At 43.0% G+C, this 27,184-nt stretch overlaps 1 protein-coding gene across 1 annotated transcript in view; it reads left to right on the top strand.

Moving 5' to 3' along the window:
* LOC118374149 (mitotic deacetylase-associated SANT domain protein-like) overlaps positions 1 to 8,709 on the top strand; it is a 48,021-nt gene extending 39,312 nt beyond the window's left edge. The window contains exons 10-11 of the mRNA XM_052496618.1: positions 494 to 687; positions 3,910 to 8,709. Coding sequence (XP_052352578.1) covers positions 494 to 687; positions 3,910 to 4,159 — 444 coding nt within the window. The 3' untranslated portion in view covers positions 4,160 to 8,709. The remainder of the gene's footprint in view (positions 1 to 493; positions 688 to 3,909) is intronic.
* Positions 8,710 to 27,184: the final 18,475 nt, after the last annotated feature.

The raw sequence follows: 27,184 nt of genomic DNA, 5'->3' as shown, positions 1-27,184 counted from the left end.
CTGAACAGCTGACTTGGCTGGCTTCCTTTCTTCCCATGTTGCGTAATTTCACTCTGTCAGCAAACGATGACTTATAAAACTGACCCCATTCCCCATTTTCTGCAGTTAGTTGAGTGACCTGGCAGAAAGCTATGGTTTTAAAAGGTGGCCTCTTGACCTTTGGTGGAACATTGAGTTTTGTTATGTTTTGTATGGTCTGATGTAAAACTGTGTCAAAAACAAGCCTTATATTGATTATATTGAGTGTATTTTGTACTAACCAGGTACGCAATGTTCAGGTTAGTGTGGCTCTTATTGGGAGGTGTGTGCTGACCAGAGGTGTGTGTGTGCAAAGCAGTTGACAAGATACTACTCTGACAGTGATCAGCTGTCATGCGCAGCTTGGCAATGTGGAGGAGAAGGTGTTTTTTGTATGCATGCCTGTGACCTTGCAGCTATGATCTTTTGAATGCTTAAATAATGTTGCAAATTAAGTATGTAAATGTGTGTGCAGGCTGGAGCGGTCCTGGTGCTGAAGACACAGGAGGATGTGAGGAGAGACCAGATGTCTTCCCGGGTCAGTCACCCCCCTCAGCCCTCTCCCAGCGCCTCCTCAAAACCACGGCCGCCTCCCAAGACCGGGACCATATCAGGGACCAAGGGCCCCGCCGGACCAGAGGGAGAGTTCCCTTGCAAGAAGTGTGGCAGGTAAGTGTCTGAGACATGTCTTAGAATAGAAGGTCTTAGATGGCTATAGGCAGAGCAACATGGTAGCGTCAACTGTCAAAGATGGCCAAAATCTCTATGTGGTTCTATGGTTAAAGGTACTGTATTTGGAGGCTCAGTTGGTTTCTGGTTAAAGGTACTGTATTTGGAAGCTCAGTTGGTTTCTGGTTAAAGGTACTGTATTTGGAAGCTCAGTTGGTTTCTGGTTAAAGGTACTGTATTTGGAAGCTCAGTTGGTTTCTGGTTAAAGGTACTGTATTTGGAAGCTCAGTTGGTTTCTGGTTAAAGGTACTGTATTTGGAAGCTCAGTTGGTTTCTGGTTAAAGGTACTGTATTTGGAAGCTCAGTTGGTTTCTGGTTAAAGGTACTGTATTTGGAAGCTCAGTTGGTTTCTGGTTAAAGGTACTGTATTTGGAAGCTCAGTTGGTTTCTGGTTAAAGGTACATGGAAGTTCAGTTGGTTTCTGGTTAAAGGTATTTGGAGGCTCAGTTGGTTTCTGGTTAAAGGTACTGTATTTGGAAGCTCAGTTGGTTTCTGGTTAAAGGTACATGGAAGCTCAGTTGGTTTCTGGTTAAAGGTACATGGAAGCTCAGTTGGTTTCTGGTTAAAGGTACTGTATTTGGAAGCTCAGTTGGTTTCTGGTTAAAGGTACTCTATTTGGAAGCTCATTTGGTTTCTGGCTAAAGGTACATGGAAGCTCAGTTGGTTTCTGGTTAAAGATACTGTATATGGAAGCTCAGTTGGTTTCTGGTTAAATGTACTGTATTTGGAAGCTCAGTTGGTTTCTGGTTAAAGGTACATGGAAGCTCAGTTGGTTTCTGGTTAAAGGTACTGTATTTGGAGGCTCAGTTGGTTTCTGGTTAAAGGTACTGTATTTGGAAGCTCAGTTGGTTTCTGGTTAAAGGTACTCTATTTGGAAGCTCAGTTGGTTTCTGGCTAAAGGTACATGGAAGCTCAGTTGGTTTCTGGTTAAAGATACTGTATATGGAAGCTCAGTTGGTTTCTGGTTAAAGATACTGTATTTGGAAGCTCAGTTGGTTTCTGGTTAAAGGTACTTGGAAGCTCAGTTGGTTTCTGGTTAAAGATACTGTATATGGAAGCTCAGTTGGTTTCTGGTTAAAGATACTGTATTTGGAAGCTCAGTTGGTTTCTGGTTAAAGGTACTTGGAAGCTCAGTTGGTTTCTGGTTAAAGATACTGTATATGGAAGCTCAGTTGGTTTCTGGTTAAAGGTACTGTATTTGGAAGCTCAGTTGGTTTCTGGTTAAAGGTACATGGAAGCTCAGTTGGTTTCTGGTTAAAGGTACTGTATTTGGAAGCTCAGTTGGTTTCTGGTTAAAGGTACTTGGAAGCTCAGTTGGTTTCTGGTTAAAGGTACTTGGAAGCTCAGTTGGTTTCTGGTTAAAGGTACTTGGAAGCTCAGTTGGTTTCTGGTTAAAGGTACATGGAAGCTCAGTTGGTTTCTGGTTAAAGGTACTGTATTTGGAAGCTCAGTTGGTTTCTGGTTAAAGGTACTTGGAAGCTCAGTTGGTTTCTGGTTAAAGGTACTTGGAAGCTCAGTTGGTTTCTGGTTAAAGGTACTTGGAAGCTCAGTTGGTTTCTGGTTAAAGGTACTTGGAAGCTCAGTTGGTTTCTGGTTAAAGGTACATGGAAGCTCAGTTGGTTTCTGGTTAAAGGTACTTGGAAGCTCAGTTGGTTTCTGGTTAAAGGTACTTGGAAGCTCAGTTGGTTTCTGGTTAAAGGTACTTGGAAGCTCAGTTGGTTTCTGGTTAAAGGTACTTGGAAGCTCAGTTGGTTTCTGGTTAAAGGTACTTAGAAGCTCAGTTGGTTTCTGGTTAAAGGTACTTGGAAGCTCAGTTGGTTTCTGGTTAAAGGTACTTGCATATAAAAGAAACATATACTTGAGATCCAAGATTTGGATAAAGCTATTCCAATTGATTGATTGCAAAGTGTAAAACATCTGTCTATATTTTGCAGCAGGTTGACGTTTATTACCATACATTTTGCCCTTGAGGCAGAACTGAGCGATTTCTGCTTGTTGGGCCAGCTGCAAAGTCCAAATTGGATATATATATAAAAAATAAAATCATGACAAAAATAGCTTTTCGGTCTAAATTTAAGGTTAGGGTTAGGCATTAGGGTTAGCAGTGTGGTTCGGTTTAGGGTAAATGTTAGGTTTAAAATCAGATTTTATGACATTGTGTCTGTGCCAGCTGGTGACCACTCTGCAGAGCTGCCTCCAGGGCAAGATTCATGACAATAAATACCAACCTGCTGTTTTGCAAGTAGAAGTTGTTTACTCTGAATCGTATGGACTAGTAGTAGTGATGTGTATTGTAAATTGGAGAAGAAACCTTGATCAAAGGGTACTGAGATATCGACAACATCTGCAGGATAACTGCCTTCTTTCTACTGGTTGGTTGGGATATGCTGAAATCTTGGAGATGTTGTTGGTAGCAAAAATATGTTGTTGGTTGCAAAAACACTGATTTGAGAAGCACTCCGAGCACTTTGTGTGCGTGGGTGAGTGCGTTTGTGTGTGTGCATGCGCGTGTTTAACATAGTGAGAAGTGCTCCTTGGTGGTTGTTTGAGCATGAAGGAATAAAGCAAAGTTGGACAATTTTGATAGAAGAGCTCACCCTTAGCAACCGCAGTCTTGTTATTATCAACTGTCTCCTAGCAACTGAAACACAGCAGTGATATGGCATGCCGTGCCCCCAGTCTATGCAGCTCTGCCCAGCGACTAACTGTGTATTAATTATCATCACGCCCATTATCCGGGTCCTCATTGGCCCATATACTGTAGACTACTCTGCAATATTCTGTCTTATCATGGTGTTGCACTGCATACAATTCTAGATTCACCGTAGAAAAACCACGAGAGCAGACCTTCTCTTCTGCACAAGCACTGTATGGTTTGTGAACCTAGATTATGAAGTGAGGAAAACTGATATTACATTTACACGTGGACAAATGTTTCTGGCATCTGGACTTTATCAGTTCTCCTTCCTTCAGATCCAAGGTTCACACACAGTACAGTGATTATGTAAAGACAATGTCTACACTCCTCGAATTGAAGTACGGACCCTATTTTTCTACACCAAACAATAAACCAACACCATACAGTGCTTGTCCACAGATACGAAAGCTTACAATGAAGCCAACCCTCTCTAACTTCTGTGCCTCTCCTCCTCCTCCCCTTAGGATCTTCTACAAGGTGAAGAGCCGCAGTGCCCACATGAAGAGTCACGCGGAGCAGGAGAAGAAGGCTGCAGCGCTGAGGCAGAAGGAGGCGGAGGAGAGGGCAGCGGCCCAGGCGGCAGCAGAGGCTGTAGCGTTACTGGCCGCCCGGCAGGACGGGGAACGGGAGGGGAACACAGCCGGAGGAGACAGCACAAACGATGACTCGTCTGAGGAAGATGATGATGAAGAGGAAGATGAGGACTGGCACTAAGACCATAGAGATAGAAATCGAGCCCACCCCACCTGTCTTTGCCATTATGGCAAGTTTACGCTCAATCTATCTGGCTTAGACAGACAGACAGCCCTCTCCACGGTCAGGGTGAGCGGTAACAAACAGAACAGAGCAGAACTCTGAGGCCTCAGAACCCTAGCGCCCTCGAGTGTTCAGCTACGGCTCCTAACACTCAAGGGACATTTTACGCCCCCCTTTTACGCCCTGTTGTTACACCCTCTAGTAACGCCCTCTTGTAACGCCCTCTTGTTACGCCCTCTTGTTACGCCCTCTAGTTACGCCCTCTTGTTACGCCCTCTTGTTACGCCCCCCTTTTACGCCCTCTTGTTACGCCCTCTAGTAACGCCCTCTTGTTACGCCCTCTTGTTACGCCCTCTTGTTAGGCCTGCTTTAGCAGCATTTCTCTCTGGGAAAAAACTGTCTTTATAAACAAACTGCTTTTTTTATTGTTTCATGGAACAGGATCTCCTATCTTGACACTTTCAGGGACAAGTTCTCTCACGTGTTTTCTCCCTCGTCCCTTTAACCTGCTTGTGAAGTGTTCAGGGGTTAACTCTCTCTCAGGCACACAGTAGGGTAGGAAAGAAAGCCATGCCATCTCTCTCTCTAACACCAATACTTTTCTTTCTCCTGTCTGCCATCCACCCCTGGCTTCTTCCTCTTCCTGTTAGCACTTTCAGCCAATCACAACACAGCACACAGACTCATCAGGTGGGAACTATATAGACACGCCCTCAGCCCAGCCTTTAAAAACTAGAATAGTTTGTGATGCCTTGCAATGCAAGACTACATGAACCACAATGCAACCCGGCTTGGCCACTGCTTTCTCTACTCTCTGATCCTCAGTTTGATATGTTATTACGAATAGAAGGACACCATATGAGTGATTGGGACCATGCAATATTGAAGTTGAAAGGACTTCCAGGTCATGAAAAGCCAAGATAGACTGATGTGGTGGTAACACCAAAGATGGTGGAGAAATGAAGATTCCCCACTCAGGCAGTTTACCATTGAAAAAAATGGTCAGTTCCAGTCTGCTTAATGGGGTGGCTCTCCCATAGGCACCACTGCATTAGTAGCTGGGTCTGATCCGCTTCGTTCAGTGACTACATGAACCAGAAAAAGTGGGATGTCTCACTTCTTCCGTCTCTCGTAACACTGCCTGTGTGGTGGCTTACCTATATGTGAAGGAAGGAACCGTTTAGAGAACAGAACACACATTGTTGTGCGAGTTTCTATATTTTTCCTGTTTGGGACTTTTTCACTCACTCAAGGCTGTCAAAAGCTTGCACAGATGCGTCGGTCCTCAGTTCACTGAACTGGTTTCATCTTAGTTTCAAGTGCTGTTCTCAGTTGGATCCCTACCCTGATCACTTGTTTTATAGTCATCATGTGGTGTTTCTCCTCACTGTCGAGGCCTTGGATGTTTTTAACACTTTATCTTTGGATGAACGACAATCAATTTTACAAAGGTTCTTTTTATATCCAACGAATTACTGTTGCTTTTTTGCTTATTATATCAACTTGTTAATGTTGTTTTTTGTTAATAATATTGTTATTAATAATGTCACGTTGTCTCTTGTTTTATTGTGATTTTGGATTGTTTTTGCGACAGGATGCTTTGGAGATCTTTCTCATTTGACTGTAGTGTAGGGTTATTTAAGACATTGCTTTCGCTGTCTGTTTTGAACTGTGAGGTTTTAGAATTACATCTAAAGACAGTCTGAGTAGAGAAGAGATGTGAAACAGAATTGTAAACGTGCAGTAGATAGAAGAACCACGTGCTCCCTGATGACAACACCCCCTCTTATTCCTTGTATCCAGATGTCACCCAAATTTAAAACGGTTTAGGTAAGGTAAGGGTAGGGGTTATGGTTAGGGTTTAGGGTATGGACATCCCAAGGATTCTGGGATAGCACTAACCACATCATTACGGCACGAGGAAAGAGTGAGGAAAACATGATGATGATGTTAACTGTTGAATGATGTTGACTTGAATGATGTTGACTTGAATGGGTATGTCCATTCTATTTCTATAGTCTATTCTATAGAAAAGGATGTCTCTGTCTGTCTGACTATCTTATTGTCGACATATCTCGTTCTGCCAAGCTCCATATCTCTATTTCTATTGCCTCCTCCAAGCCAGACCAGACTCTATCTGTCGCCAAGGCAACAAAGGAGCAGGCTGAAGATTCTTCTCTTTAAGCAGTCAGCCACAGTGGGGAGCAGGGAGGAACAGCTCCAATTACCGGACCCAGTTAAACCTACCTGGGTACTATGCACTGTGTGTGTGTGTCAGAGGAGGCTGGCGGGGAGGGCTATAGGAGGACGGGCTCATTGTAATGGAATACATGGAACCGTATCAAACATTTACATTTGAGTCATTTAGCAGACACTTTTATCCAGAGCGACTTTCAGGAGCTATTAGAGTTAAGTGCCTTGCTCAAGGACACATCGACATATTTTTTGCCTAGTCAGCTCAGGAATTCCAACCAACAACCTTTTGGTTACCGGCCCAATGCTCTTATCTCCTAGACTACCTGCCACCACCAGAAACAACGTGTTTGACTCCATTCCACTGATTCCATTCCAGACATTACAAACAGCCCATACTCCTATAGCTCCTCCCACCAGCCTCTTCTGGTGTGTGTGTTTGTGAGTGTGTGATGTGTATGCATTCTGGAGTGTGTGATGTGTATGCATTCTGGAGTGTTTGTGAGTGTGTGATGTGTATGCATTCTGGAGTGTTTGTGAGTGTGTGATGTGTATGCATTCTGGAGTGTTTGTGAGTGTGTGATGTGTATGCATTCTGGAGTGTTTGTGAGTGTGTGATGTGTATGCATTCTGGAGTGTTTGTGAGTGTGTGATGTATATGCATTCTGGAGTGTTTGTGAGTGTGTGATGTATATGCATTCTGGAGTGTTTGTGAGTGTGTGATGTATATGCATTCTGGAGTGTTTGTGAGTGTGTGATGTGTATGCATTCTGGAGTGTTTGTGAGTGTGTGATGTGTATGCATTCTGGAGTGTTTGTGAGTGTGTGATGTATATGCATTCTGGAGTGTTTGTGAGTGTGTGATGTATATGCATTCTGGAGTGTTTGTGAGTGTGTGATGTATATGCATTCTGGAGTGTTTGTGAGTGTGTGATGTATATGCATTCTGGAGTGTTTGTGAGTGTGTGATGTATATGCATTCTGGAGTGTTTGTGAGTGTGTGATGTGTATGCATTCTGGAGTGTTTGTGAGTGTGTGATGTATATGCATTCTGGAGTGTTTGTGAGTGTGTGATGTATATGCATTCTGGAGTGTTTGTGAGTGTGTGATGTATATGCATTCTGGAGTGTTTGTGAGTGTGTGATGTATATGCATTCTGGAGTGTTTGTGAGTGTGTGATGTGTATGCATTCTGGAGTGTTTGTGAGTGTGTGATGTGTATGCATTCTGGAGTGTTTGTGAGTGTGTGATGTATATGCATTCTGGAGTGTTTGTGAGTGTGTGATGTATATGCATTCTGGAGTGTTTGTGAGTGTGTGATGTGTATGCATTCTGGAGTGTTTGTGAGTGTGTGATGTGTATGCATTCTGGAGTGTTTGTGAGTGTGTGATGTGTATGCATTCTGGAGTGTTTGTGAGTGTGTGATGTATATGCATTCTGGAGTGTTTGTGAGTGTGTGATGTATATGCATTCTGGAGTGTTTGTGAGTGTGTGATGTATATGCATTCTGGAGTGTTTGTGAGTGTGTGATGTGTATGCATTCTGGAGTGTTTGTGAGTGTGTGATGTATATGCATTCTGGAGTGTTTGTGAGTGTGTGATGTATATGCATTCTGGAGTGTTTGTGAGTGTGTGATGTGTATGCATTCTGGAGTGTTTGTGAGTGTGTGATGTGTATGCATTCTGGAGTGTTTGTGAGTGTGTGATGTGTATGCATTCTGGAGTGTTTGTGAGTGTGTGATGTATATGCATTCTGGAGTGTTTGTGAGTGTGTGGAATGCCGCGTGCAAGTTTTCTTTTTCTAGTGGAATATCACTCTGAAATATAATTTAGCCAGTTGAGAGAAGAGGTTTTATCCTGACTGTTCACTTTTGTAACCTCAATGTATCTCTCTTTACCCTTTTTTTAATTATTATTTTTCTCCCCACAAGATTGTCATGGGGAAGTGTTTGTTTTGACATGTTATTTTAATAGTGTAAAACAGAATTAAGGAGGAAGTTGAGGGAGGGCATGCCACGAATGCCAAGAAGCTGGAAGCCTTATTCACTTTCATTCAATAAGTTAAGGGAATAAAACACTTTACATTTTATTTACATTAAGAATATCTATGAATTAAACTCTATGAATGCATACTTTGTATGCTATTTTCCTATGGGAGTTCATTTCACACTAAGGATGTAAAATGGAATGGAATCTCAAGTGCTTTTTACTACAATGTAACTTATTTGGTTAAATTAGATTTTTACTACCTGTGTGTTTTTGTAATAAAAAATGGGGAAAGCACTGTTTATTAAAATGTTACAATACTCATGAAATAAGTGTTTTGGTCCTTTACAAAATGTGCTAGTATCTATAAGCTGACATGTTATGGGTCCAGGTTATTAGACTAAGTCCATAGAGTCACTGTTTCATTCAGTGTGTGTCTGGCTCCAGGGTAAAGTTTTCTCTAGGTGCAGATCTAGGATCAGCTTCCCCTCTGCCAATCTTCACCCCAACCATTAGTGGGGGAAATGCTAAACTGACCCAAGATAAGCGTCTTGGGGCAACTTCACCCTCTGTAGCTGCTATTTTACTAAGATCCACTACGGGGCAGTATTGTAGTAGGAATCTTACATGCCTTTACATATCCCAAGCATAAGAGGGCATCATTGTTTCAAATTGTATGTTCATTTGACTTTTCTTGTCTTTTTTTTCTGGCCGAAATAAATAGCTTTATTCCAGATTGAGCTAGAATAATGCTATACTATGTACAATACTGGATTTACTCTTTGTATTGTAAGAGTCATTGAGTAAGTTAGACATCTGCTGCTTCTCATATCAAATTGTCATGTGGCGGTGTCGTGAGTCACTGGTCAGATGTGGCTGTTTTGGTGGAACATCCAAACTGGTGGTTGGATGTTGGTCTGGATGGTCTGGATGGAGCTTGGTGAGGCTGTTTGGTAGTATGTCTTTGAATGTATTTATTCCATTTTAGCATGTTATTCTGCACGTGTTCCTCTTAAATCTTTGTTCGGCTCTTTTGTTTGTCCTTTCACTCATTTTCTCTCTCCCCCTTCTGTTGTTTCTCTCTACAGTGAAAGTGTTGGACTAGCTTGATCAGTAGTGCTGGACAGAGCTGCAGTGGGCTACTAGAACAGAGTTGGCTCAGGATGACAGGGCAATATTCACAGTCAAAACAAGGACAGTATGAGGCTCAGATGTCTCGTCCATAGAAATGGAAGGAATAGAACATTCTATTTCTATGCTCACACACTGCGTATGTAAGGGGTCCAAAGCCTGGGGGAAGAGAGGGAGGAGGGAGGGGTGTATTGAAAGAGGTAGGAATGCAGGGAAGAAGGGAGGAAAAACTGGTTAGGAGAAGTGGGGTTTGAACTGAAGAGGATTCTTCAACATGAAACGTTGCTTTATCTTGAAAGCTGTGACAGCATCTGGGAACAATCAGAGATCAGAGCCATGTGTAGCTCAGCCTTTGGCACCATAGGGCCCTCCATGTGCATCACTAAGCTCAAGGCCCTCCAAGTTCATCACTAAGATCAGGGCCCTCCAAGCTCATCACTAAGCTCAGGGCCCTCCAAGCTCATCACTAAGCTCAGGGCCCTCCAAGTTCATCACTAAGCTCAGGGCCCTCCAAGTGCATCACTAAGCTCAGGGCCCTCCAAGTTCATCACTAAGCTCAGGGCCCTCCATGTGCATCACTAAGCTCAAGGCCCTCCAAGTTCATCACTAAGATCAGGGCCCTCCAAGCTCATCACTAAGCTCAGGGCCCTCCAAGCTCATCACTAAGCTCAGGGCCCTCCAAGTTCATCACTAAGCTCAGGGCCCTCCAAGTGCATCACTAAGCTCAAGGCCCTCCAAGTTCATCACTAAGCTCAGGGCCCTCCAAGCTCATCACTAAGCTCAGGGCCCTCCAAGCTCATCACTAAGCTCAGGCTCTGGGTCTGAACCCCTCACCGTGCACTGGGTCCTGGACTTTCAAATGGCCCGACCTCAAGTTATGAAGGTAGTGCCAAGCCCCCTCCTGTACTCGCTGTTCATCCATGACTGCGTGGCCACAAAGTCTCGAACTCAATCATCAAGTTTGCTGATGACACAACAGTGGTAGGCCTGATTACCAACAACGACGAGACAGCCTACAGGGAGGAGGTGAGAGCCCTGGCAGAGTGGTGCCAGGAAAATAACCTCAACGTCAACAAAATTAAGGACATGATTGTGGACTACAGGAGACAGCAGAGAGAGCATGCCCCCATCCACATTGACGGGCCGCATTGGAGATGGTCAAAAGCTTCAAGTTCCAAGGCATGCACATCACTGACGACCTGAAATGGTCCACCTACTCAAGACTCTGACATTGCTCGTTCTGATATTTCTTAATTTTCTTTTTACTTTTTGGATTATGTGATTACTAGGTATTATTGCTGTTGGAGCTAGAAACACAAGCATTTCACTGCAGCTGCGATAACATCTGCAAATCTGTGTACACGACCAATATTTTTATTTTATTTGATTAGTTAACATTCATTGATTGACTAGTGTAATGGCACCCTATTCTCTATTGCTCTGTAATCGGACACTATTCTCTATTGCTCTGTAATGGCACCCTATTCTCTATTGCTCTGTAATCGGACCCTATTCTCTATTGCTCTGTAATGGCACCCTATTCTCTATTGCATTGTAATGGCACCCTATTCTCTATTGCACTGTAATGGGACACTATTCTCTATTGCTCTGTAATGGGACACTATTCTCTATTGCTCTGTAATGGCACCCTATTCTCTATTGCACTGTAATGGCACCCTATTCTCTATTGCACTGTAATGGGACACTATTCTCTATTGCACTGTAATGGGACACTATTCTCTATTGCTCTGTAATGGGACACTATTCTCTATTGCTCTGTAATGGCACCCTATTCTCTATTGCACTGTAATGGCACACTATTCTCTATTGCACTGTAATGGGACACTATTCTCTATTTCACTGTAATGGGACACTATTCTCTATTGCACTGTAATGGCACCCTATTCTCTATTGCATTGTAATGGCACCCTATTCTCTATTGCTCTGTAATGGCATCCTATTCTCTATTGATCTGTAATGGCACCCTATTCTCTATTGCACTGTAATGGCACCCTATTCTCTATTTCACTGTAATGGCACCCTGTTCACTATTGCACTGTAATGGCACCCTATTCTCTATTGCACTGTAATGGCACCCTATTCTCTATTCCTCTGTAATGGCACCCTATTCTCTATTGCACTGTAATGGCACCCTATTCTCTATTGCACTGTAATGGCACCCTATTCTCTATTGCACTGTAATGGCACCCTATTCTCTATTGCACTGTGATGGTACCCTATTCCCTATTGCACTGTAATGGCACCCTATTCACTGTCATGGCACCCAATCCTCTATTGCACTGTAATGGCACCCTATTCTCTATTGCACTGTAATGGCACCCTATTCTCTATTGCACTGTAATGAGACACTATTCTCTATTGCACTGTAATGGGACACTATTCTCTATTGCACTGTACTGGCACACTATTCTCTATTGCACTGTAATGGGACACTATTCTCTATTGCACTGTAATGGGACACTATTCTCTATTGCACTGTAATGGCACCCTGTTCACTATTGCACTGTAATGGCACCCTATTCTCTATTGCAATGTAATGGCACCCTATTCTCTATTGTACTGTAATGGCACCCTATTCTCTATTTCACTGTAATGGCACCCTGTTCACTATTGCACTGTAATGGCACCCTATTCTCTATTGATCTGTAATGGCACCCTATTCTCTATTGCACTGTAATGGCACCCTATTCTCTATTGCTCTGTAATGGCACCCTATTCTCTATTGCACTGTAATGGCACCCTATTCTCTATTGCACTGTAATGGCACCCTATTCTCTATTGCACTGTAATGGCACCCTATTCTCTATTGCACTGTGATGGTACCCTATTCCCTATTGCACTGTAATGGCACCCTATTCACTGTCATGGCACCCAATCCTCTATTGCACTGTAATGGCACCCTATTCTCTATTGCACTGTAATGGGACACTATTCTCTATTGCACTGTAATGGCACCCTGTTCACTATTGCACTGTAATGGCACCCTATTCTCTATTGCAATGTAATGGCACCCTATTCTCTATTGTACTGTAATGGCACCCTATTCTCTATTTCACTGTAATGGCACCCTGTTCACTATTGCACTGTAATGGCACCCTATTCTCTATTGATCTGTAATGGCACCCTATTCTCTATTGTACTGTAATGGCACCCTATTCTCTATTGCACTGTAATGGCACCCTATTCTCTATTGCTCTGTAATGGCACCCTATTCTCTATTGCACTGTAATGGCACCCTATTCTCTATTGCACTGTAATGGCACCCTATTCTCTATTGCACTGTGATGGTACCCTATTCCCTATTGCACTGTAATGGCACCCTATTCACTGTCATGGCACCCAATCCTCTATTGCACTGTAATGGCACCCTATTCTCTATTGCACTGTAATGGCACCCTATTCTCTATTGCACTGTAATGGGACACTATTCTCTATTGCACTGTAATGGGACACTATTCTCTATTGCACTGTACTGGCACACTATTCTCTATTGCACTGTAATGGGACACTATTCTCTATTGCACTGTAATGGGACACTATTCTCTATTGCACTGTAATGGGACACTATTCTCTATTGCACTGTAATGGGACACTATTCTCTATTGCACTGTAATGGGACACTATTCTCTATTGCACTGTAATGGGACACTATTCTCTATTGCTCTGTAATGGGACACTATTCTCTATTGCACTGTAATGGGACACTATTCTCTATTGCTCTGTAATGGCATCCTATTCTCTATTGCACTGTAATGGCACCCTATTCTCTATTGCACTGTAATGGCACCCTATTCTCTATTTCACTGTAATGGCACCCTGTTCACTATTGCACTGTAATGGCACCCTATTCTCTATTGCACTGTAATGGCACCCTATTCTCTATTGCACTGTAATGGCACCCTATTCTCTATTGCACTGTAATGGCACCCTATTCTCTATTGCACTGTAATGGCACCCTATTCTCTATTGCACTGTAATGGCACCCTATTCTCTATTTCACTGTAATGGCACCCTGTTCACTATTGCACTGTAATGGCACCCTATTCTCTATTGCACTGTAATGGCACCCTATTCTCTATTGTACTGTAATGGCACCCTATTCTCTATTGCACTGTAATGGCACCCTATTCTCTATTGCACTGTAATGGCACCCTATTCTCTATTGCACTGTAATGGCACCCTATTCTCTATTGCACTGTGATGGTACCCTATTCCCTATTGCACTGTAATGGCACCCTATTCACTGTCATGGCACCCAATCCTCTATTGCACTGTAATGGCACCCTGTTCTCTATTGCACTGTAATGGCACCCTATTCTCTATTGCACTGTAATGAGACACTATTCTCTATTGCACTGTAATGTGACACTATTCTCTATTGCACTGTACTGGCACACTATTCTCTATTGCACTGTAATGGGACACTATTCTCTATTGCACTGTAATGGGACACTATTCTCTATTGCACTGTAATGGGACACTATTCTCTATTGCACTGTAATGGGACACTATTCTCTATTGCTCTGTAATGGGACACTATTCTCTATTGCTCTGTAATGGCACCCTATTCTCTATTGCACTGTAATGGCACACTATTCTCTATTGCACTGTAATGGGACACTATTCTCTATTGCACTGTAATGGGACACTATTCTCTATTGCACTGTAATGGCACCCTATTCTCTATTGCACTGTAATGGCACCCTATTCTCTATTGCACTGTAATGGCACCCTATTCTCTATTGCACTGTAATGGCACCCTATTCTCTATTGCACTGTAATGGCACCCTATTCTCTATTGCACTGTGATGGTACCCTATTCCCTATTGCACTGTAATGGCACCCTATTCACTGTCATGGCACCCAATCCTCTATTGCACTGTAATGGCACCCTATTCTCTATTGCACTGTAATGGGACACTATTCTATATTGCACTGTAATGAGACACTATTCTCTATTGCACTGTAATGGGACACTATTCTCTATTGCACTGTAATGGGACACTATTCTCTATTGCACTGTAATGGGACACTATTCTCTATTGCACTGTAATGGGACACTATTCTCTATTGCACTGTAATGGGACACTATTCTCTATTGCACTGTAATGGGACACTATTCTCTATTGCACTGTAATGGGACACTATTCTCTATTGCACTGTAATGGCACCCTATTCTCTATTGATCTGTAATGGCACCCTATTCTCTATTCCACTGTAATGGCACCCTATTCTCTATTTCACTGTAATGGCACCCTGTTCACTATTGCACTGTAATGGGACACTATTCTCTATTGCACTGTAATGGGACACTATTCTCTATTGCTCTGTAATGGGACACTATTCTCTATTGCACTGTAATGGGACACTATTCTCTATTGCTCTGTAATGGCATCCTATTCTCTATTGCACTGTAATGGCACCCTATTCTCTATTGCACTGTAATGGCACCCTATTCTCTATTTCACTGTAATGGCACCCTGTTCACTATTGCACTGTAATGGCACCCTATTCTCTATTGCACTGTAATGGCACCCTATTCTCTATTGCACTGTAATGGCACCCTATTCTCTATTGCACTGTAATGGCACCCTATTCTCTATTGCACTGTAATGGCACCCTATTCTCTATTGTACTGTAATGGCACCCTATTCTCTATTTCACTGTAATGGCACCCTGTTCACTATTGCACTGTAATGGCACCCTATTCTCTATTGATCTGTAATGGCACCCTATTCTCTATTGTACTGTAATGGCACCCTATTCTCTATTGCACTGTAATGGCACCCTATTCTCTATTGCACTGTAATGGCACCCTATTATCTATTGCACTGTAATGGCACCCTATTCTCTATTGCACTGTGATGGTACCCTATTCCCTATTGCACTGTAATGGCACCCTATTCACTGTCATGGCACCCAATCCTCTATTGCACTGTAATGGCACCCTATTCTCTATTGCACTGTAATGGCACCCTATTCTCTATTGCACTGTAATGGGACACTATTCTCTATTGCACTGTAATGGGACACTATTCTCTATTGCACTGTACTGGCACACTATTCTCTATTGCACTGTAATGGGACACTATTCTCTATTGCACTGTAATGGGACACTATTCTCTATTGCACTGTAATGGCACCCTATTCTCTATTGCACTGTAATGGCACCCTATTCTCTATTGCACTGTAATGGCACCCTATTCTCTATTGCACTGTAATGGCACCCTATTCTCTATTGTACTGTAATGGCACCCTATTCTCTATTTCACTGTAATGGCACCCTGTTCACTATTGCACTGTAATGGCACCCTATTCTCTATTGATCTGTAATGGCACCCTATTCTCTATTGTACTGTAATGGCACCCTATTCTCTATTGCACTGTAATGGCACCCTATTCTCTATTGCTCTGTAATGGCACCCTATTCTCTATTGCACTGTAATGGCACCCTATTCTCTATTGCACTGTGATGGTACCCTATTCCCTATTGCACTGTAATGGCACCCTATTCACTGTCATGGCACCCAATCCTCTATTGCACTGTAATGGCACCCTATTCTCTATTGCACTGTAATGGCACCCTATTCTCTATTGCACTGTAATGGGACACTATTCTCTATTGCACTGTAATGGGACACTATTCTCTATTGCACTGTACTGGCACACTATTCTCTATTGCACTGTAATGGGACACTATTCTCTATTGCACTGTAATGGGACACTATTCTCTATTGCACTGTAATGGGACACTATTCTCTATTGCACTGTAATGGGACACTATTCTCTATTGCTCTGTAATGGGACACTATTCTCTATTGCACTGTAATGGGACACTATTCTCTATTGCACTGTAATGGGACACTATTCTCTATTGCTCTGTAATGGGACACTATTCTCTATTGCACTGTAATGGGACACTATTCTCTATTGATCTGTAATGGCACCCTATTCTCTATTGCACTGTAATGGCACCCTATTCTCTATTGCACTGTAATGGCACCCTATTCTCTATTGCACTGTAATGGCACCCTATTCTCTATTGCACTGTAATGGCACCCTATTCTCTATTGCACTGTAATGGCACCCTATTCTCTATTGCACTGTAATGGCACCCTATTCTCTATTGCACTGTAATGGCACCCTATTCTCTATTGCACTGTGATGGTACCCTATTCCCTATTGCACTGTAATGGCACCCTATTCACTGTCATGGCACCCAATCCTCTATTGCACTGTAATGGCACCCTATTCTCTATTGCACTGTAATGGGACACTATTCTCTATTGCACTGTAATGGGACACTATTCTCTATTGCACTGTAATGGCACACTATTCTCTATTGCACTGTAATGGGACACTATTCTCTATTGCACTGTAATGGGACACTATTCTCTATTGCACTGTAATGGGACACTATTCTCTATTGCACTGTAATGGGACACTATTCTCTATTGCACTGTAATGGGACACTATTCTCTATTGCACTGTAATGGGACACTATTCTCTATTGCACTGTAATGGCACCCTATTCTCTATTGATCTGTAATGGCACCCTATTCTCTATTGCACTGTAATGGCACCCTATTCTCTATTGCACTGTAATGGCACCCTATTCTCTATTGCACTGTAATGGCACCCTATTCTCTATTGCACTGTAATGGCACCCTATTCTCTATTGCTCTGTAATGGCACCCTATTCTCTATTGCTCTGTAATGGCACCCTATTCTCTATTGCACTGTAATGGCACCCTATTCTCTATTGCACTGTAATGGCACCCTATTCTCTATTGCACTGTAATGGCACCCTATTCTCTATTGCACTGTGATGGTACCCTATTCCCTATTGCACTGTAATGGCACCCTATTCACTGTCATGGCACCCAATCCTCTATTGCACTGTAATGGCACCCTATTCTCTATTGCACTGTAATGGCACCCTATTCTCTATTGCACTGTAATGGGACACTATTCTCTATTGCACTGTAATGGGACACTATTCTCTATTGCACTGTACTGGCACACTATTCTCTATTGCACTGTAATGGGACACTATTCTCTATTGCACTGTAATGGGACACTATTCTCTATTGCACTGTAATGGGACACTATTCTCTATTGCACTGTAATGGGACACTATTCTCTATTGCTCTGTAATGGGACACTATTCTCTATTGCACTGTAATGGGACACTATTCTCTATTGCACTGTAATGGGACACTATTCTCTATTGCTCTGTAATGGGACACTATTCTCTATTGCACTGTAATGGGACACTATTCTCTATTGCACTGTAATGGGACACTATTCTCTATTGCTCTGTAATGGCACCCTATTCTCTATTGCACTGTGATGGTACCCTATTCCCTATTGCACTGTAATGGCACCCTATTCACTGCCATGGCACCCAATCCTCTATTGCACTGTAATGGCACCCTATTCTCTATTGCACTGTAATGGCACCTTGTTCTCTATTGCACTGTAATGGGACACTATTCTCTATTTCACTGTAATGGGACACTATTCTCTATTGCACTGTACTGGCACACTATTCTCTATTGCACTGTAATGGGACACTATTCTCTATTGCACTATAATGGGACACTATTCTCTATTGCACTGTAATGGGACACTATTCTCTATTGCACTGTAATGGGACACTATTCTCTATTGCTCTGTAATGGGACACTATTCTCTATTGCACTGTAATGGGACACTATTCTCTATTGCTCTGTAATGGGACACTATTCTCTTTTGCATTGTAATGATACCATATTCTCTATTGCACTGTAATGGGACACTATTCTCTATTGCTCTGTAATGGGACACTATTCTCTATTGCACTGTAATGGGACACTATTCTCTATTGCACTGTAATGGGACACTATTCTCTATTGCACTGTAATGGGACACTATTCTCTATTGCTCTGTAATGGGACACTATTCTCTATTGCACTGTAATGGGACACTATTCTCTATTGCACTGTAATGGGACACTATTCTCTATTGCTCTGTAATGGGACACTATTCTCTATTGCACTGTAATGGCATCCTATTCTCTATTGCACTGTAATGGCACCCTATTCTCTATTGCACTGTAATGGCACCCTATTCTCTATTTCACTGTAATGGCACCCTGTTCTCTATTGCACTGTAATGGCACCCTATTCTCTATTGCACTGTAATGGCACCCTATTCTCTATTGCACTGTAATGGCACCCTATTCTCTATTGCACTGTAATGGGACACTATTCTCTATTGCACTGTAATGGGACACTATTCTCTATTGCACTGTAATGGGACACTATTCTCTATTGCACTGTACTGGCACACTATTCTCTATTGCACTGTAATGGGACACTATTCTCTATTGCACTGTAATGGGACACTATTCTCTATTGTACTGTAATGGGACACTATTCTCTATTGCACTGTAATGGGACACTATTCTCTATTGCTCTGTAATGGGACACTATTCTCTATTGCACTGTAATGGGACACTATTCTCTATTGCACTGTAATGGGACACTATGCTCTATTGCTCTGTAATGGGACACTATTCTCTATTGCATTGTAATGATACCATATTCTCTATTGCACTGTAATGGGACACTATTCTCTATTGCTCTGTAATGGGACACTATTCTCTATTGCACTGTAATGGGACACTATTCTCTATTGCACTGTAATGGGACACTATTCTCTATTGCTCTGTAATGGGACACTATTCTCTATTGCACTGTAATGGGACACTATTCTCTATTGCACTGTAATGGGACACTATTCTCTATTGCACTGTAATGGGACACTATTCTCTAATGCACTGTAATGGGACACTATTCTCTATTGCACTGTACTGGCACACTATTCTCTATTGCACTGTAATGGGACACTATTCTCTATTGCACTGTAATGGGACACTATTCTCTATTGTACTGTAATGGGACACTATTCTCTATTGCACTGTAATGGGACACTATTCTCTATTGCTCTGTAATGGGACACTATTCTCTATTGCACTGTAATGGGACACTATGCTCTATTGCTCTGTAATGGGACACTATTCTCTATTGCATTGTAATGATACCATATTCTCTATTGCACTGTAATGGGACACTATTCTCTATTGCACTGTAATGGGACACTATTCTCTATTGCTCTGTAATGGGACACTATTCTCTATTGCACTGTAATGGGACACTATTCTCTATTGCACTGTAATGGGACACTATTCTCTATTGCACTGTAATGGGACACTATTCTCTATTGCACTGTAATGGAACACTATTCTCTATTGCTCTGTAATGGCATCCTATTCTCTATTGCACTGTAATGGCACCCTATTCTCTATTGCACTGTAATGGCACCCTATTCTCTATTTCACTGTAATGGCACCCTGTTCACTATTGCACTGTAATGGCACCCTATTCTCTATTGCACTGTAATGGCACCCTATTCTCTATTGCACTGTAATGGCACCCTATTCTCTATTGCTCTGTAATGGCACCCTATTCTCTATTGCACTGTAATGGCACCCTATTCTCTATTGCACTGTAATGGCACCCTATTCTCTATTGCACTGTGATGGTACCCTATTCCCTATTGCACTGTAATGGCACCCTATTCACTGTCATGGCACCCAATCCTCTATTGCACTGTAATGGCACCCTATTCTCTATTGCACTGTAATGGGACACTATTCTCTATTGCACTGTAATGGGACACTATTCTCTATTGCACTGTAATTGGACACTATTCTCTATTGCTCTGTAATGGGACACTATTCTCTATTGCTCTGTAATGGGACTTTCCAGGTGTAGAAAAAAGAAAGCAGTTATTGATGAAGTCAAACAAAATCTGGTTTAAGTTGCAAATGCGAGACACCTTCAGCACAGGGTCTCTGAGCCCTTATATCCTTATCACATATGTCCTGGAAGCACAGGGTCTCTGAGCCCTTATATCCTTATCACATATGTTCTGGAAACACAGGGTCTCTGAGCCCTTATATCCTTATCACATATGTTCTGGAAACACAGGGTCTCTGAGCCCTTATATCCTTATCACATATGTTCTGGAAACACAGGGTCTCTGAGCCCTTATATCCTTATCACATATGTTCTGGGAACACAGGGTCTCTGAGCCCTTATATCCTTATCACATATGTTCTGGGAACACAGGGTCTCTGAGCCCTTATATCCTTATCACATATGTTCTGGAAACACAGGGTCTCTGAGCCCTTATATCCTTATCACATATGTTCTGGGAACACAGGGTCTCTGAGCCCTTATATCCTTATCACATATGTTCTGGAAACACAGGGTCTCTGAGCCCTTATATCCTTATCACATATGTTCTGGGAACACAGGGTCTCTGAGCCCTTATATCCTTATCACATATGTTCTGGAAACACAGGGTCTCTGAGCCCTTATATCCTTATCACATATGTTCTGGAAACACAGGGTCTCTGAGCCCTTATATCCTTATCACATATGTTCTGGAAACACAGGGTCTCTGAGCCCTTATATCCTTATCACATATGTTCTGGAAACACAGGGTCTCTGAGCCCTTATATCCTTATCACATATGTTCTGAAAACACAGGGTCTCTGAGCCCTTATATCCTTATCACATATGTTCTGGAAACACAGGGTCTCTGAGCCCTTATATCCTTATCACATATGTTCTGGAAACACAGGGTCTCTGAGCCCTTATATCCTTATCACATATGTTCTGAAAACACAGGGTCTCTGAGCCCTTATATCCTTATCACATATGTTCTGGAAACACAGGGTCTCTGAGCCCTTATATCCTTATCACATATGTTCTGGAAACACAGGGTCTCTGAGCCCTTATATCCTTATCACATATGTTCTGGAAACACAGGGTCTCTGAGCCCTTATATCCTTATCACATATGTTCTGGAAACACAGGGTCTCTGAGCCCTTATATCCTTATCACATATGTTCTGGAAACACAGGGTCTCTGAGCCTTTATATCCTTATCACATATGTTCTGGAAACACAGGGTCTCTGAGCCCTTATATCCTTATCACATATGTTCTGAAAACACAGGGTCTCTGAGCCCTTATATCCTTATCACATATGTTCTGGAAACACAGGGTCTCTGAGCCCTTATATTCTTATCACATATGTTCTGGGAACACAGGGTCTCTGAGCCCTTATATCCTTATCACATATGTTCTGGAAACACAGGGTCTCTGAGCCCTTATATCCTTATCACATATGTTCTGAAAACACAGGGTCTCTGAGCCCTTATATCCTTATCACATATGTTCTGGGAACACAGGGTCTCTGAGCCCTTATATCCTTATCACATATGTTCTGGAAACACAGGGTCTCTGAGCCCTTATATCCTTATCACATATGTTCTGGAAACACAGGGTCTCTGAGCCCTTATATCCTTATCACATATGTTCTGGAAACACAGGGTCTCTGAGCCCTTATATCCTTATCACATATGTTCTGGGAACACAGGGTCTCTGAGCCCTTATATCCTTATCACATATGTTCTGGAAATCCTATATCACATATGTTCTGGGAACACAGGGTCTCTGAGCCCTTATATCCTTATCACATATGTTCTGGAAACACAGGGTCTCTGAGCCTTTATATCCTTATCACATATGTTCTGGAAACACAGGGTCTCTGAGCCCTTATATCCTTATCACATATGTTCTGGGAACACAGGGTCTCTGAGCCCTTATATCCTTATCACATATGTTCTGGAAACACAGGGTCTCTGAGCCTTTATATCCTTATCACATATGTTCTGGAAACACAGGGTCTCTGAGCCCTTATATCCTTATCACATATGTTCTGGAAACACAGGGTCTCTGAGCCCTTATATCCTTATCACATATGTTCTGGAAACACAGGGTCTCTGAGCCCTTATATCCTTATCACATATGTTCTGGAAACACAGGGTCTCTGAGCCCTTATATCCTTATCACATATGTTCTGGAAACACAGGGTCTCTGAGCCCTTATATCCTTATCACATATGTTCTGGAAACACAGGGTCTCTGAGCCCTTATATCCTTATCACATATGTTCTGGAAACACAGGGTCTCTGAGCCCTTATATCCTTATCACATATGTTCTGGAAACACAGGGTCTCTGAGCCCTTATATCCTTATCACATATGTTCTGGAAACACAGGGTCTCTGAGCCCTTATATCCTTATCACATATGTTCTGGAAACACAGGGTCTCTGAGCCCTTATATCCTTATCACATATGTTCTGGAAACACAGGGTCTCTGAGCCCTTATATCCTTATCACATATGTTCTGGAAACACAGGGTCTCTGAGCCCTTATATCCTTATCACATATGTTCTGGAAACACAGGGTCTCTGAGCCCTTATATCCTTATCACATATGTTCTGGAAACACAGGGTCTCTGAGCCTTTATATCCTTATCACATATGTTCTGGAAACACAGGGTCTCTGAGCCCTTATATCCTTATCACATATGTTCTGGAAACACAGGGTCTCTGAGCCCTTATATCCTTATCAGCCCTTATATCCTTATCACATATGTTCTGGAAACACAGGGTCTCTGAGCCCTTATATCCTTATCACATATGTTCTGGTAACACAGGGTCTCTGAGCCCTTATATCCTTATCACATATGTTCTGGAAACACAGGGTCTCTGAGCCCTTATATCCTTATCACATATGTTCTGGAAACACAGGGTCTCTGAGCCCTTATATCCTTATCACATATGTTCTGGAAACACAGGGTCTCTGAGCCCTTATATCCTTATCACATATGTTCTGGAAACACGTCACAAAAGACATAACACAAGGCAGTGAACCACACAGTCTCACAGAATACAATAATAACCAGTGTGTCCTCGGAATTGTTGGTGGTGATGGTATTCTGGTTCATTTATCAGAGAGAGGACATCAACCCCACTACAAACCATCTCCAAAACCGCTAGGAACAGCCATCATATAGTGTGGGGAGAGGGGTCAGCCATGCCAGTCCAAGTGTGTGTGTGTGTGTGTGTGTTTGAGACCTGAATCCTGGGATCAACTCAACATGGCAGAACAGATGTAGCTATTCCAGATGGCTGTACTGCAGCACTAACTGACCTTACCTAGTGCAGCACTAACTGACCTTACCTAGTGCAGCACTAACTGACCTTACCTAGTGCAACACTAACTGACCTTACTTCGTGCAACACTAACTGACTTTACCTAGTACAGCACTAACTGACCTTACTTCGTGCAACACTAACTGACCTTACCTAGTGCAGCACTAACTGACCTTACCTAGTGCAACACTAACTGACCTTACCTAGTGCAGCACTAACTGACCTTACCTAGTGCAACACTAACTGACCTTACCTAGTGCAGCACTAACTGACCTTACCTAGTGCAGCACTAACTGACCTTACCTAGTGCAACACTAACTGACCTTACCTAGTGCAGCACTAACTGACCTTACCTAGTGCAGCACTAACTGACCTTACCTAGTGCAACACTAACTGACCTTACCTAGTGCAGCACTAACTGACCTTACCTAGTGCAGCACTAACTGACCTTACTTCGTGCAACACTAACTGACCTTACCTAGTGCAGCACTAACTGACCTTACCTAGTGCAACACTAACTGACCTTACCTAGTGCAGCACTAACTGACCTTACCTAGTGCAGCACTAACTGACCTTACCTAGTGCAGCACTAACTGACCTTACCTAGTGCAACACTAACTGACCTTACCTAGTGCAGCACTAACTGACCTTACCTAGTGCAGCACTAACTGACCTTACCTAGTGCAACACTAACTGACCTTACCTAGTGCAGCACTAACTGACCTTACCTAGTGCAGCACTAACTGACCTTACTTCGTGCAACACTAACTGACCTTACCTAGTGCAGCACTAACTGACCTTACCTAGTGCAACACTAACTGACCTTACCTAGTGCAGCACTAACTGACCTTACCTAGTGCAGCACTAACTGACCTTACCTAGTGCAACACTAACTGACCTTACTTCGTGCAACACTAACTGACTTTACCTAGTACAGCACTAACTGACTTTACCTAGTACAGCACTAACTAACCTTACCTAGTGCAGAACTAACTGACCTTACCTAGTGCAGCACTAACTGACCTTACCTAGTGCAGCATTAACTGACCTTACCTAGTGCAGAACTAACTGACCTTACCTAGTGCAGAACTAACTGATCTTACCTAGTGCAGCACTAACTGACCTTACCTAGTGCAGAACTAACTGATCTTACCTAGTGCAGAACTAACTGACCTTACCTAGTGCAGAACTAACTGACCTTACCTAGTGCAGAACTAACTGACCTTACCTAGTGCAGCACTAACTGACCTTACTTAGTGCAGAACTAACTGACCTTACCTAGTGCAGCACTAACTGCCCTTCCTAGTGCAGCACTAACTGACCTTACCTAGTGCAGCACTAACTAACCTTACTTAGTGCAGAACTAACTGACCTTACTTAGTGCAGAACTAACTGACCTTACCTAGTGCTTCACTAACTGACCTTACTTAGTGCAGCACTAACTGACCTTACCTAGTGCAGCACTAACTGACCGTACCTAGTGCAGAACTAACTGACCTTACCTAGCCTCCAGGTTGTCTCAATAGGAGGAGTAGAATAACACACACACACACACACACACACGCACGCACGCACGCACGCACGCACGCACGCACGCACACACACACACACACACACACAAACACAGACAGACAGACAGACAGACAGACAGACAGACAGACAGACAGACAGACAGACAGAAACAAAAAGACACACAAACATACACGTGCACAAAGATACACACACAGACACAAACAAAAGAATGCCTACTGCCTACTATGCAGTTTCAGTCTTACCTCACTGTGTACAACAGTTTCAGTCTATAGAACAGGAACAGGTACAGCTGCGTAGCTCCCACCACAGTACTAGAACGTCATCTGCATGATTATTAAAGGGATAGTGTGAGATGTTGGCGTACTAGCTGCTCCTGTAGACTTCCAGTCATTGCACTAACGCTAGTTATCAATGGTTCCAGACACTGCATTTAACTTCCTTCAAACTGCACACAGAGACAGAAAGATTGGAATCCATGATTTCATCTGACTCTGGGTAAGTAGAAAACAAGGGTTAAGGTTGTTTGGGGTTCTTTTGGGAACTTTGGGGTTCTTTTAGGTACTCTAGGTTTTTGGGGGGGGTACTTTGAGGTACTGTTGGGGTCTTTTGTGTACCTGTTTGGGTTATTTGGGATGTTTGGAGTTGTTTGGGATGATTAGTAGGACCCCCCAAAAAAGGTTTTAATCGCCAAAATCTTACCCTATTCCTTTAATGACTATTGTTTCAACAGAGGGACACACTTAGTCCTCTACTTATTCTGTCTATATTCTGTCCTGGACCATTGCTTCCTCATTGAGGGAAGAGATTTTGACTCACATCATAAAATAATATTTCCACCATCATCTACAGCCCTAAATAGAAATATCTACTGGGACTCATCTAACAGATGGGCTGGTCCCAAACCTCAGTGAAGTGGTCAGAGTCTGGGCTTATTGGATCTCAGGGACTGTACGTGCCACTAAAATGGAACCAAGACTCCAGTGGACCACTTGGTCCCCTACCCAGGGCCTTGCTGATCTCCTTCTATCTAACTGTCTGTACTACCTCGGGCCTTGTTTATCTCCTCCTATCTGATGTGAACAAGGCCCTGGGTAGTACAGACAGTCAGATAGGAGGAGATAAACAAGACCAATCAAAAGGAATGCAGTTGGAGTCATACTCAGGCTTAGACACAGATGTGTAACTTGGATCCCAGATGGGTCTGCTTCACATCGATGACTCCTCTGTCTCTCTCCCTCTCCCTCTCCCTCTCCCTCTCCCTCTCCCTCTCCCTCTCTCTCCAGCCTCTCTTGCTCTCTACTTAGGACATCCTCGCTACTCATGCTGAAGAGAAAGAGAGCAATGAACTTACTACCCCTTAAAACTGTGATCAGGTTTAATGTCGTAATGATACAATGATGAAAGAGGAGGTTCAAATGGGACCCAGGGCTCCATTGCTACCCTGAGGGCCAAGACAGATTCCCAGGCCGACCTGGTCCTTACCCCCTGTCTGTACCCACCGACCCCAGCCCTGGACCGGCCCTGACTCCCCCCCTCGATCCTCCCACTCCTCTAGGTGGGCCGGCCTGGCAGGCACACTGACATTTCCAATTGATGAGATTAGCAGAGACACTCAAGACCATGGCTCCCTGCCCCTGTCAAGGCCAGGAGCCAAAATCCTCCCTCCCTCCTCTCCTCCACCTTCTCCTCTGCTTTCCTATACCAAAGTTGACTATGTTCCTCTCTCCCTATTGGCCCTATGAGGCGGAAAGACCAACAATTGATCAAAGAAGATTCTATGAGCTTTTTGTACAGAGGTTATGGATGGGCGTCTGTAGGAATTGATATGATGTATGTGTCTACTGTATCTCATAGGAACCAGCTGTTTATCATCTTATTGCCTGCTGTGTGTCTGTTTTGTGAAGAGAGTTGGCAGTGGGGACATTGGGGGCCAGTGGAGGACACACAGAGATGTGTTGATTTGTCTCTGGGCCCCTGGTGTAAACAGTTGGCCCCTGGTCTACTGA

This window comes from Oncorhynchus keta, chromosome 35 (assembly GCF_023373465.1).
Source record: "Oncorhynchus keta strain PuntledgeMale-10-30-2019 chromosome 35, Oket_V2, whole genome shotgun sequence".
Classification (NCBI taxonomy): Eukaryota; Metazoa; Chordata; class Actinopteri; order Salmoniformes; family Salmonidae; genus Oncorhynchus; species Oncorhynchus keta.
The sequence above is the reverse complement of the archived record's forward strand: the minus strand, read 5'-3'. Positions and strand labels throughout refer to the sequence as shown.